The following is a 12,438-nucleotide window of genomic DNA, read 5'->3' as shown; positions in this document are numbered from 1 at the left end:
ACATTATTATTTTAAATCGGATTACAGATTTCTTGCTGTGGATATCGGTGGCTTTGGCAGCAACAGTGACGGAGCCTGTGGGGGAGCAGGGCATCTGCAGAGACCTTCCCAGTATTTCAGCTCCCCAGCAGTTTATCTTATGTTCATTCTAGTTTTAAATTTACAGATGTTATAAAAAGAACAACCCTTTGTACAGTATCGCTTAACTCTGTGTATTATATGTGTGTGTATGTAACATTTCTCTATATATGTGATATATTTACCAGCCTTGAAATGTATGAACTATTAAATATGATTTGTAAACATAAATAAATATAAATAATAAAAAGCTGTGTGCCTTGCCTTACCATTTGTTATTGAGTCAAATGTAAACATGTTAATGTTGCAATTGGATTTTATTTAATAAATTAGGACAATAAATTCAGAGAAAAACATTAGTAGAACAATAAATATGAAATACATATTTTAATTATGGCAAAACACCGACAGAAAAGTAAATGTTGGTGATGCTGGGAATACACACCTCTGAACTCTGCCTCATGGCACCACTCCTGCATCTTTGACCCATGATTACCTTTCTGGGGGAAGGCGCCTTACCGCAGTGACATCATCCCTCAGCTGTGCTCTCACTTTCTTTCGTTTTGCTTCTCCAGCTTCCTTCTTCCTCAAATACTCCTCCAGCATGCTGTCACTGGCCTTCCTCTTTGCCTTGGCTGTCCTGGGAGCTCCAGCACCACATCAGGCTCCTGCTCTGTTGGCCCTGCATCTTCCTCCTGCTCCTCCTCACTATCAACATTGCTTTGGGTGCTGCACAAAACCACGATTAGTATTTTGCCTTGCAGAGAAATTATATTGTAAGGTTTTAAGAGTCTTTGTTGGGATAAACTACAGTGGTGGAATGAGAGGTAACTCTTTTACCAAAAAGCAAGAGCATCTGGATTTCTTTTAATGTGAAACAGTAGGGAAACATTGCATTAATGGACACAGAAAAAACTCAGGCCCTCTTTGTAGATGCTATATTCTCCAATCAGGATTGCTAAGATCACTTTCAGCATTTTTAATATTCAAGCATTTTATTTTTACAATTATGTTAAAAGGTTTACAGCATACCTCCTGAAAGACGCTGATTGAGCTAAAAAAAAATTTTAAAAAAAAAAGCCATTGCCTCCATAAACTTCCATCTCTCCTTCTGCGTGGCATATGCCTGATCACTCTGCACCTCTCTTCTTTCTCACAGGTGTCCCTCAGACTTTTCCACAGCTTCTTTACTTCATCAACTGAAAAGTTTTTTTCAAAAATAATAAAATAAAAAAAAACGTTTCTGCTGTAGCTGGTCAACACTGCAAATATGATTATGTTTAGCTCTGATGATACACAAACGCGTAGTTTAGACTGTTGTTTAAAATTAGAAATACATCCTATGCTGGCTTTGTGCATATAATGGGTAATAAATAGCAGCTAATTCATAAACATACAGCACTGAATTAATAGTCTATCTGCAAGAGTGTCTGCCTGCAGGATCCACGGCTCCGCTCTCAAGTCACCTCCACTGTCAGAACAGGAAATAACACAAAAAGTACAAAATAAATGCGCGGGAGAAAATCTAAATAAAATCGTATAGACACTTACGGTAGAAGCAATGTTTTCTTTGATTAATCTTTACTTAATTTTTCAACAATGAAACATGAAAACCATTATTCCATGATGTCGCTATGCTATATGGATGGAGTTTATGTCCCATTTTTACCGAATAAATCAATACGGCATGTAAGTATGATAACCCACTAACAGAAAAAGGCAAAATCTCAGTAAAAATCTCTGTAAAATCTACACATGAAGAGTAATGGTTTTCATGTTACATTGTTGACTAATAAGTTACGATTATTTTTTTAAAAAACTGTCCTTAAGTGTCTATACAATTCATTTTGATTTTTACAGTGCATTTATGTCATATCTTTTGTGTTATTTCCTGCACAGGAACCGACTTCACAGTGGGGACCTGCAGGCGGACCCCTCTCTTGGTTTGTAACTACTAAAAACTCCTCACACAACTTTAAAAAAGCGACTTTAGATAACGACGAGGTTAGCTAGGAGGTTAGCTTCATGGAGGCTATCGTTAGCATCGTTTTAACAAAGACTGTTTAGGCATCGAAAACGTTTGATTATGCACACACCATGCTCATACTGCAGCTCCGACGCTATGTCTCCTCACACGTTGTCCTTGAGGTCATTATCTTCGTCTTTTTTCCTATTTTATTGTAAAAAAAACCGGCTCTCCGACACGAAAACAAACAAACGCTGCGCCATTCTGAATGTTTTTGAATTTGACTTCTTCTTCTGTGGGTTTTACGGCAGTTTGCGTCCCTTGAGTTGCATTACTGCCCCCTGATGGATTCACCCGAGCTCTGCAACCCGACTCACTCAGATCTACTACCATATACCTAAAACCCCTCATCCTTTCTCTCGTGCAGAAAGGGTGCGAAACTTGGAAAAATCGACTTACATACGAATGAATAAAATAAAATAATTACGTGCGTTTTAATGGCAAGAAGGGAAAACAACGCCTTTGGTGTTTAGTATAGTATTTCGTCTAAAATCGCATACAAAGTTCCTTGTATACTGTCTTTGAAAACAGCACTAAAAGTCATAGTATAGTATGTCATCCAAAGCAGCATATAAAGGTCCTGATTTTTTTTCTCTTTACATTTTCACCACATAATGTCATCACTTTTTCATCACACACTTGTGTGTACTGTGCGTTTTGACTTTTTTTAATACAAGGATATTTGTCCATTATATTTTTATCACATACTATACTGAAAGTTGTTCTGATAATTTGATCATTTAGTGTATTCTGACTTTTTTCATCCCATAGTAAGCTATGACATTTGTTATGACATTTCATCATATAATGCTAATGTATACTGTATGTATTACTAATGTATATTTGATTAATCTTTTATGTCTTGTCCTGTTTGTGTGGAGCCCAGGAAGAATAGTTGTTGCTATGATAACTAATGGGGATCCAATGTAAATAAATAAATAAATAAATACTATACTGTGACTATTTTATGTTTGTTTTTACTATGACTTTGTTGACATTTTTATTATACACCATACTGACATTTTTCGCAATATTTCCCATCACATATTATAATACGTCTTTTTCATTTAAGTTTAATTGCATACTATACTTTGACATTTTTTATTGCACATTATTTTTTGGACATTTTAATTGTATCTAAGACTATGACTTTTTTTTTACTTTACTATACTTTGACATTTTGTTGGGACATATTCAGCACATACTGTACTATGAGTTTCTCATAACATTTTTATCATTTTATGTACTTTGACTCCTTTCTATCTTATCCTATAGGAGAAATGCTTAATCTTAACTTCACTTTGCTTTATTACATGTCTTTACTGGTATCATTCACCTGGGCTGTTTTTTTTTTAACTTTTGGAGCGAAAGAGACCACTGTGGATAATTTGTCTCCCAGTTAAAACCTCCTGAACAATGAACACTGAATGAATGAATGAATGAATGAATTGTAACTAGGAGAAGTTTCAGGGCTTCTCCTCACTACTGTTTTGACATTTGCTAGTGATTATTTCACACAGCAATGCATGGGTGCCTTTCATAGATTAACAAATCTTTTTTGTTTATTTTATCCATATATTGGGGAGGGGAATGTTAACCCCCAAAAATATGTTATTATTATTACTGCCTTGGTCTTTGTGAAATTATGGTATGTTGACATTTTTGTGTACTAACTGCTGAAACAGAATACTACGATAATAAAAATGCGGTACATACTGAAACGAATTACTGTGAGGAGTGAGTTTGGGTCACAGCTTCAGTTTTTTTCCCAGTTTTGCATCTAACTGATCAGTTGAGCACACAGCGCTTCAGTAAATCCTCACTGCAGTCTGTCGCTGACCTTTTGCCCAGACAGGTAGTATATAGGTTTACAGATTATTCAATTAGACTGGAGTACGACGGCTGCCTCGCACAAAAACAATGCTAATCACTCCTTTCTCTACCGACACAAGGTGAAAACCAAGCATGCTCTGCAATCAGCGTCTGAACATAGAAAGATACACATGAAGGTGTTTATTTAATCTGATTAGTCCCTCTTCCATTTCAATCACTCTTGAAATCACTGGGTAACAAGTGCGCCAGCTAACATCCGCACAACATCTCTGTTCCTAAAGTAATTCTTATGATGTTCTACAAATGTTTTACTGCCTGCAAAAAAGAAAAAAAAAACGAAAACAGTATGTGGCAACTCCTTTAGACTACTGCAGGTAGCACACAGGTGTCTACAAATAACAGAGCATTAAACATGTTACATTCACAAGCTGAATATTAGCAAATGATGCATAATGTTTGACTGGGTTATTATGATCTCTTTTAAGTCTCACAGCTTCATTTGAGCACACAGGAGATAAATATCAAAGACAAGCATTTCATTTCCTCCCTCAACATGTTTGTATCTCACAACCCACACTGACATTTTTTTATCAAATAGCTGGAGATGCTTCACAAAATACATTTATACACATTGACACAGTGGGGACAAGTTAATCTTGGACACTCATACATGTGGGACCTTCACAAAAGTGGATGCCACTATACTGCTTTATCTTGAGACAGCTACTGCAGCTGATTCACTCTGATGTACCTCCTACAACAAATATGACAGTTAAGTACACAATAAGATGTTTTAAACACATTAATTTTTAAATATTTGCGCCAGGTTGTCAGGCTGTAAACAGTGTACTTTATTAGGCGATGTTTTATTCCACATAATGTGGATGTCTTTGTACATTCATAACACCCCTGCAATAAGTTCATTAGAAAAGCAAGAAGGATGATTTAGATGTATGGAGTTATAGAGTTTCAGTAGGATCAACATTAATAACAAAAAACGAAGAATCACAATGCAGGACAAACATGTTACAGAGCTTGCTGTACTCATAATAACAGGGATTTCCAGGATTCAGGCAGCGGTTTTATGAATGTACAGGATCTACAGTAACACAAAGAAAATACAAAGAAAACACAAACACCTATAGCTCCAACAGAACAAACTTCAGGGATGTCTGCTACAACTGTTGTGGACACCAGGATGACAAAATCATTTCTCAGCTGAAATGGGACAACTATTTTTTTCTGAACTCATATGAAATGTAGATTGTGATGTGGCACACGTGGTAAAAAGGGGCATTGGTTTGTTGAACTGTGTCTGTGTAGGGTTGCCTTGCTAGTGAAAACTGAAGTGCATTAGTACCTTTGAGCTGAGGATTTATGTGGTTGTTATAAGACACTATGCCCCAAATGCTGAAGGACTGGTTTATCTTCAGAAGGCTGTTTTGTCAACGCTGGCAGTTTCTGAAACCACACAAACACGGGGAGATGAACAGTGTGAGACCTCAACTGTGCTGATGGCAAAACAATGGCCATCCCCAAAACAAAAAGGTCAAGAGCTTTCGTTTGCAATTCTTTGGACATATTTTCCAATAATGGCAACATTCGTTTTTTTAAATCCATCCCATGAAGACACGTAAAGATCAATCACTCACGCTGCAAGCAAACAGGGAACCAGTTTCTTTATACCCAAGAAGAAAGGTGGTAAAAAGTATTCCCCAATTCTTCATCTGTCAGCGCAGAAGTTTTGTGTTTCAGCGTCCAGAACGGCACAAATGTTCCCACATCTGGCTGAAATCACACCACAGACACTATTACAGTAAAGCGGCTGCTCGCGATCTGAACAGCCTTTACAGTCAAACCTTGTCAAATACTGGAAGACAAGACATAAAACGGTAAAATGGAAACTGCGTTTTGGCAAAAGCATCTCTACAATTAGGAATTTTGGCCTGATCTTACCAACAGTTCCAAAGATGCGTCCTGACCAAGGCGTCAAAAAATGCCACGTCAAATTCCCCTGCTATGCAAAGATGGTGCTTATGCCTTCTATGGCATCATTTTCCCCAACAGCACATTGGTCAGCTGTCGTCAATACAGTCCATTGTTCTTGTGACATCTCATATACAACCAGAATTACCATGTCTACGGATGGACAGACTGTGTATTTGTATTTGATGTAGTTTTTTGAGTGCGAGTGAAAAACAGACCAAAAGAACCTCTGGTCTATAAAATATCCATCTCAAGCGTAAATCTGTCCAGGACCACCTGTGTGTGGCTTTTCTCCGCTGAGGCGTTCCTGGCTCGGCTGGCGGTTGGTATCGCTGGATTTAATGACACCTGCGTAGTCGAAGATCCCCACTTCCAAGTTCTTGGCCCTCAAGGCAGCAGTATGCAACTTCTCCAGAAAATCAGGCATTCCTGTCGGGTGCAGAGGGAAAGCCTCCTTATTAACAGGGTATAATTTGCATACTCAGTGGAAAAACCTTAAATGTTTGTGAGGAAAGAAATGCACTCACGAAGTATAAAAATGCACATCAATTTAAAAGTAGTAACAAGAGAAGATGCTAAACATTTGCAGGTTCCAGCTTCACAATGTCATTTTAAATATAATATTGTTGGTTTGGGGACTATTGGTTGACTAAAAAAGCAATTAATCAATTATGAAATATGATCATCAAAAAAATTATTTAAGCAGTTTCAAACAGTGAAAAGAGCTCACCGCTTGACACCATCCAGCTCACACAGTAACGGGGGAAGACAGTCTGAGGGTCATCACTGTATGTCAGAAGGTAATCAAATCCATTCTGCAAAGAAACACACACTCAAACTCACAGACTTCAAAACAAAAGACCCTGGAAGCAAGTTACATTAATTTGTGCACCAACACATTTACTACAAACCTCATCGAAGGATTTGTGAGGGCGGATGACCATCTTTGACTGGTATGAATGGACTCTCACAAATTCCTGAGTTTCTGGGACTCTGGGATGCTGCACGGCTCTATAAAACAGAATTTAAAGATTTAAAAAAGGACAGAGACGAGTTCCTGATTTAGTAACGTATCAAAAACCAAAGCATATTTAAAATATTAACTTTGAAATCCCACCTGGATACCAGGACCATCAGGTTGTTTTCTACATCAACATCATAGCGGCGCACATACACATAGTCCCTCGAGTACATGGGATACTGTGAGGGGAGATTAAACGAGATTAAATCACAGCTGACGTTCTAAAATAACTGATGAATATATTAAACTGGGCTGGTAGTTGCTTTAAAGGGGGAACTCTCCTGTTTTTCAGTCTGGATTTTTCCATGTTTTTGTGTCAAAGTAACAAATCAGAAGAACATTGTTTGAAACTGATTCAGTATTGCTATAGCCCGCAGCCACAAAGCGGGTTACAGTTTAATTCTTTGGGGTAATGGTGAACAGTCAATGTGCATCAATAAAGGTTTTTGTTTGTGCCACTGATAGGATCAGATTGTCCCTGTTGGTTTCCCTCATATAGTTTACTTTTTGCTTTAGTCGGTCTGTTTTGTTATTGTGTCCAACCATTTCTCTCTCGAGGAGTTTTGTTCTAAAGTCTTACAAGTTGAGCTGTGTCAGGAAGACAACAACACACCAACTGACGACAAACAAAAGGTACAGAAAAACATTTTAGTTCTCTGTAGGTCTTTTCCATAATGTTGCCAGACACTAATAACAACAATGTGAGCACGTCGGGGTAAAAATAAGCTTTAAGTGGACACACAAGCCACAAAGATTACATTGCAGCCTTCTTGTGGCTGCAGCGGTGTCCCTCAATACTGGACAAATTTTTTAAAAAAGTGTTTCTATTAGTCACTTAGACACAGTAAAATAAGAGTCCGGGTTGAAAAATATATACAAGTTTCTCTTAAACCACATGATAAGCAAAGATCAATCATACTTTGCTTATAAAACGAACAAAGAGGGAAAGAGTTCTGTGTACACACACATTATGTAGGACAAACAACTTCCCCTTTGGGCATAATAGCAAATAAACACAAACTCACAGGAAAGTGTGTGGCCCAGTGCACAACTTCAGAGCCTGTACTGGCATCTCTGTCCACGACTTCAAGCTTGATAACCAAGGAATCCCACTTCTTCCTGTACTCTGTATCCAACTGGGGGAAAGGGGAAGGTACAAGTCAAGGGTAAGGTGCCTAAAATAGCACATAGAGTGAGTAGTCAGGGTGCTTTTGTGCTGCACAACAGCAGTGCAAACATGTCAGTTGTGCAAGAGCAGCTAGGTAATGGAAATGCAAAACAAGACGCCACAGATATACCATAAACACAGTTAATGAAAGAATGGACACAGGTGAGTGGGCCACTGCTACGAATATATCAAATCTTCAAACAAATTACTGCCATTATTAGTTGGCCTCACTTGCATGATTGTGATTGGTATGCAAAGATTTCCCATGGTTCATGCGTCAGACTTCAGTGAGGACATTGCTGCACTCACATAACCTTGATAAGGAATTAGCGTGCCAGTCTTCCCTCCCTCATGATGTTTCTCTTTTTGAAATCCAGTATGTCAGCAGTATGAATTATTTACTCCAATTCATCGTTACATTAGTTGGGACTGACTTATTACTAATGGCACATAAGATTTGAAATGTCCGTACCTGTACATTAAAGAACTGCCTTGGGGTGACATCGTTATAGGATCCCAACACTGCAACAAAAAAAACAAAAAAAAAACTCTCTCTTTAAACAAATCACGCCAATATCACCATAACAAAAGTACAAGGAAAAGAAACTCAAAGCACAGGGAAATGTATATGTGTGCTTTATCAGCGTTCTGTCACACAGGGGAGATTGTGATCCGGCTGACCTTTGTATTCGTAAAGGTGACTGTTCGGAATAGGACGCTTCCACACTTTGAAGCCCTTCTTTTCCATCACAACTTCCCAGCCAGGCTCCAGCTGTCCAGCCACTGTACCTGAACCTGTGTTTAGACATTTTACAGCCTCCAGTGCCTGTAGCTCGAGTCCACACCTTCAAATTGATGCAAACAACAGGAGCGGTTGTTAAGCATACTGCACAGTTTGCATTACAGATGACGGTTTGTGCTTTTTGTGGTTACATTTGCTTGGACTTGTATTTGTATTGCCAAGACTTTTTATAGCGTTTTGTATTTCTGATTTCACATGGCCTATATGTTGTTTTATGTATGTTTTTTATGGCATGTGCTATGGTGAATGCAGATTTTTGTGCATGTCGTGCGCACGTGTTATAGTGAAGCAAAAGTCAAATTTCCACATCACTGACGATATAGTTTTCAGATTCACAGTCATTTCAATATGTAATCCTGCACTGCAAACACAAATAGCGGGGAAATCTATTTTAAATGTCTAAGTTAGGTGTTGAGTGGCCATAACGGCATCAGTGATCCTTTACATAGATTGTACAAGCTCTATAGTTAGAATGAACACAATTTCTCCTGAGGATATTCCCACATTTGTGGTTCTGATTAAGGATGATAACAAAATAATCTGTTATTGATAAATCTATTAAGAATTTCATCTACCATGCAAAATGTAATCAATCAATGTGTAAAGTATGCAGAATGTTGCAGTGAGTTTTGATCAAGGAAAAACACATTTGATTTTGTTTGAATTAAGCAAAGTTTTTATGTTGATATCAAATAACGAATAACTGACTATTACTTTTATCAATAATTAATAAAAGGAAGTGCTTACAATTGGCAACCCTAGCTCTGATGGTGATAGCTGTTTCACATGTTCATCCAAGATCTCCTGTAGGACTTAGAAACAAAATTGCCAGTCTGGTAAAAAAATTGCAGTAAAAGTGATGGGTAAGAAAGAACAACAACCCCTTCAGACTACATGAAAAAACAGTAGTCAAGGATTTTAAAGGACCCAACGCATATTGTGTATGATGAATATAACCTTTTACCCTCAGATAGATGTTTTAGGACAAGCAGAAATAAGTGTTTTAAGCTCTCCTTTATCCCAACATCAATAACATTATTAAAAAAAACAACCAGTCAAATCTTGACTGTGTAGTGTTTCAGAGAGCAGGGTAAGGAGGCCTTAGGAAAATGACTGTGGAGTTTTTTGTAGCATGTATAATTTTGTAGTTTAATGGTCCACAGTTTTTGTAGTTCTATAGTTATTTATTCTCTTGTACTTATGTTCAACTCCATAATTTAATTCAGAAGCAATATTCTTCATATGATGTGTTTCCTTTTATTATAGGGTATGTTCAATTTCTGTTTTATTGTGTATTCTGCAGCTGCACTCAGCTCTTTTGCCCAAGACAAATAAAGTTTATCCTACCGCTTAGCTAAGTGAGATTAGTTGAACATGGGCCATAGCGTTAATTCACATCACTTTTATACTCAAACTATTCAGGGACCCTCTGTGTACCTGTAATGTGTACTTGTAATGTGTAATTCAAGAGTATGTCTCAGCACGAATGCAACAATGTGTGAATTTACAGAAAGTTTTCAAACCTGCGCATCTCCTCATCTTGGATCTTGTCATTATCCCACATGAAGACCCCAGCCAGGGCCGCGACGAGTTTCCCATTGTGGGCGTGCTTGCTCTGGAACCTGCGCCATATGTTACCAACCAGGGTCCACCTGGTCCGCTCGGAGTACAGGTTGGAGTAAAGCTCACCGATCTGGCAAGCCCGCCGGAGCCTCTGACCGGTCACAAAGCTGCAGTGGTCCGCAAATATGGACAGCAAACCCTTCCTCTTTTGGCCCGATCGAGCGGCCTCACTTGAACCGACACCTGCCCTCTGGAGCCAGGACAACAGCAGGCCCATGTTCCTGCCCAGCCATGGGACCCTCTCAAGCCTCCCTCTGCCCTCCTGGACAGTCCGCCTAAATGACGAGCTGCTTTGAAGCCTCATTGTGTTTACACCGATCTCGCAGATCGGACGACGGGGCACGGAGTGAAACATGACAGCTGTGACCGTGACACCCAAAGACGAAATCAATGCCCGCAAAGTGCAGCAGCTAGCTAGCTAACTAACTAACATAGCAGCCAAAGTTAAATGTCTGCGGAGACGAACCATGAATTTCCTTTAACACAGATTATAATAACGACTTTTGGTGAGCAAAAGTCATATTTTTACTCTGGCTGTAACGTTAGTTGACGTTAACGAGCTGAACACGCGACATGTAGCGTTAGCATTTAGCTAACGTTATCTGTCAACTGCCTACTAGTGCGACACGGACAAACCACACCCAACACCGCCGCACTTATTTCTCAATCCAAAGTCTAATAAAAACACTGTTAACTATATCGTCTACTGCAACTCACACACAATCGTCTACCTGTGTATCTTTCCAAAAGACTGCCTCGCGTTATACAAACTCTTGCAGTGCATGCATTTGACCCATGGATGTATTAACGCCTCCTCTTCCTACTCCTACACGCCTACTCGGAAGTCCCGCCTCACAAAGTGTATAGCGGGCGTTCATTGGATGGCTGTTGTTCTAGAACAAATATGATTGGTGCCAGTGGGAGTCCGTCTTAAATTTAGCTTCACGGGCACTAGCATGTGCGCTTGTCCAGCTCCAACCAGAGCTCCCCAGTTTCCATTTGCTTCGATGAACTGGGATCAGACTTAGCTGCGATTTTAAAGGAGGAGGCAAGTGTCAAAGCTGGTCATGGATCAGCGTCTACAGAAGCTGAATCCATACTGAAAATGGTTGGTAGTCGCCCTCCAGCGGTGTTATTTAAACCCAAAGTCACAAGTATCGTGCCTTCACCACGTGTATTACACATGGACAGATTTGTAAGAGCATTCATTATTTCACAAAACCCACAGCAGTCACACTGTTGTGCTTAAACGTTTACTGGACAGAAACATATGTGTGTGGTAATGGCCAAAAACCTCGACACCTTCGTTTGTTCTTGCAGTGACCTTGCTGATAGCTACCTTGCAGCCTGAAAATGCATTTGGACCTATTTGCCCCAGAGGACTGTTGTGATGAAACTCGTTTGACAAACAGTTCTTTATTGACCATTTGAAACCACAGCAAAGCCTGATATCTGTCAAAAACATGGGAAGAGGGCAATAAGCAATTAAAGAGGAAATTACCCAAAAATTGTCAAGGAAAAAAAATGTAAAAACTACCACAAATCCTACTACTACAACTAATCCTACTAGATTACAATTATGAATTATTGATATTAATCACTTTGATATTTCAGCTGCTAAAGGTGAGATTATTAAATTCTTTATATTCCACTGGATACCTACAAAACTACATCTAATCAGCTGATCTAATCTTATTACATTTTGTATTAATAATCAAAGTCTTCAAAGTAACTAGTTACCAAAGCTATCCAGTAAATGTAGTGAAGTAAAAGTATAATATTTGCCTCTGTAGCACAGTGGAGTTGAAACATAAAGTATTCTGAAATGGAAATACTCAAATTGGTTTGATTCCTTTCAAAAACATGGTGGAAAAAGCATTGAACAACTTGGCAAGAAATGT

General features: G+C 38.8%; 1 protein-coding gene and 1 long non-coding RNA gene across 2 annotated transcripts; both read right to left on the bottom strand.

Annotated features, from left to right (window-relative positions):
- Positions 1–1,149: 1,149 nt before the first annotated feature.
- On the bottom strand, positions 1,150–2,272 carry LOC121960257. The gene is made up of 2 exons (XR_006106950.1): positions 2,175–2,272; positions 1,150–1,277 (listed from the first exon to the last, which is right to left on the bottom strand). It is a non-coding gene; the product is annotated as an uncharacterized LOC121960257 (long non-coding RNA).
- A 1,830-nt stretch (positions 2,273–4,102) lies between these two features.
- On the bottom strand, positions 4,103–11,324 carry stard7 (StAR-related lipid transfer (START) domain containing 7). The gene is made up of 8 exons (XM_042509662.1): positions 10,438–11,324; positions 8,794–8,957; positions 8,585–8,634; positions 7,970–8,080; positions 7,041–7,123; positions 6,835–6,934; positions 6,654–6,738; positions 4,103–6,352 (listed from the first exon to the last, which is right to left on the bottom strand). The coding sequence occupies exons 1-8, from the start codon at positions 10,890–10,892 to the stop codon at positions 6,174–6,176; spliced, it is 1,227 nt and encodes a 408-aa protein (XP_042365596.1). The 5' UTR covers positions 10,893–11,324; the 3' UTR covers positions 4,103–6,173.
- Between the last annotated feature and the right edge of the window lie 1,114 nt (positions 11,325–12,438).

Source organism: Plectropomus leopardus, chromosome 20, assembly GCF_008729295.1.
Source record: "Plectropomus leopardus isolate mb chromosome 20, YSFRI_Pleo_2.0, whole genome shotgun sequence".
NCBI lineage: Eukaryota > Metazoa > Chordata > Actinopteri > Perciformes > Serranidae > Plectropomus > Plectropomus leopardus.
The sequence above is the reverse complement of the archived record's forward strand: the minus strand, read 5'-3'. Positions and strand labels throughout refer to the sequence as shown.

Coding starts and splice junctions, on each gene's coding strand:
- stard7 (XM_042509662.1), bottom strand. CDS start 10,892: ATGTTTCACTCCGTGCCCCGTCGTCCGATCTGCGAGATCGGTGTAAAC. Junction 8,958..10,437: donor CAAGATGAGGAGATGCGCAG/GTTTGAAAACTT, acceptor ATCAATTTGAAG/GTGTGGACTCGAGCTACAGG. Junction 7,124..7,969: donor ACTGGGCCACACACTTTCCT/GTGAGTTTGTGT, acceptor CTCCCCTCACAG/TATCCCATGTACTCGAGGGA.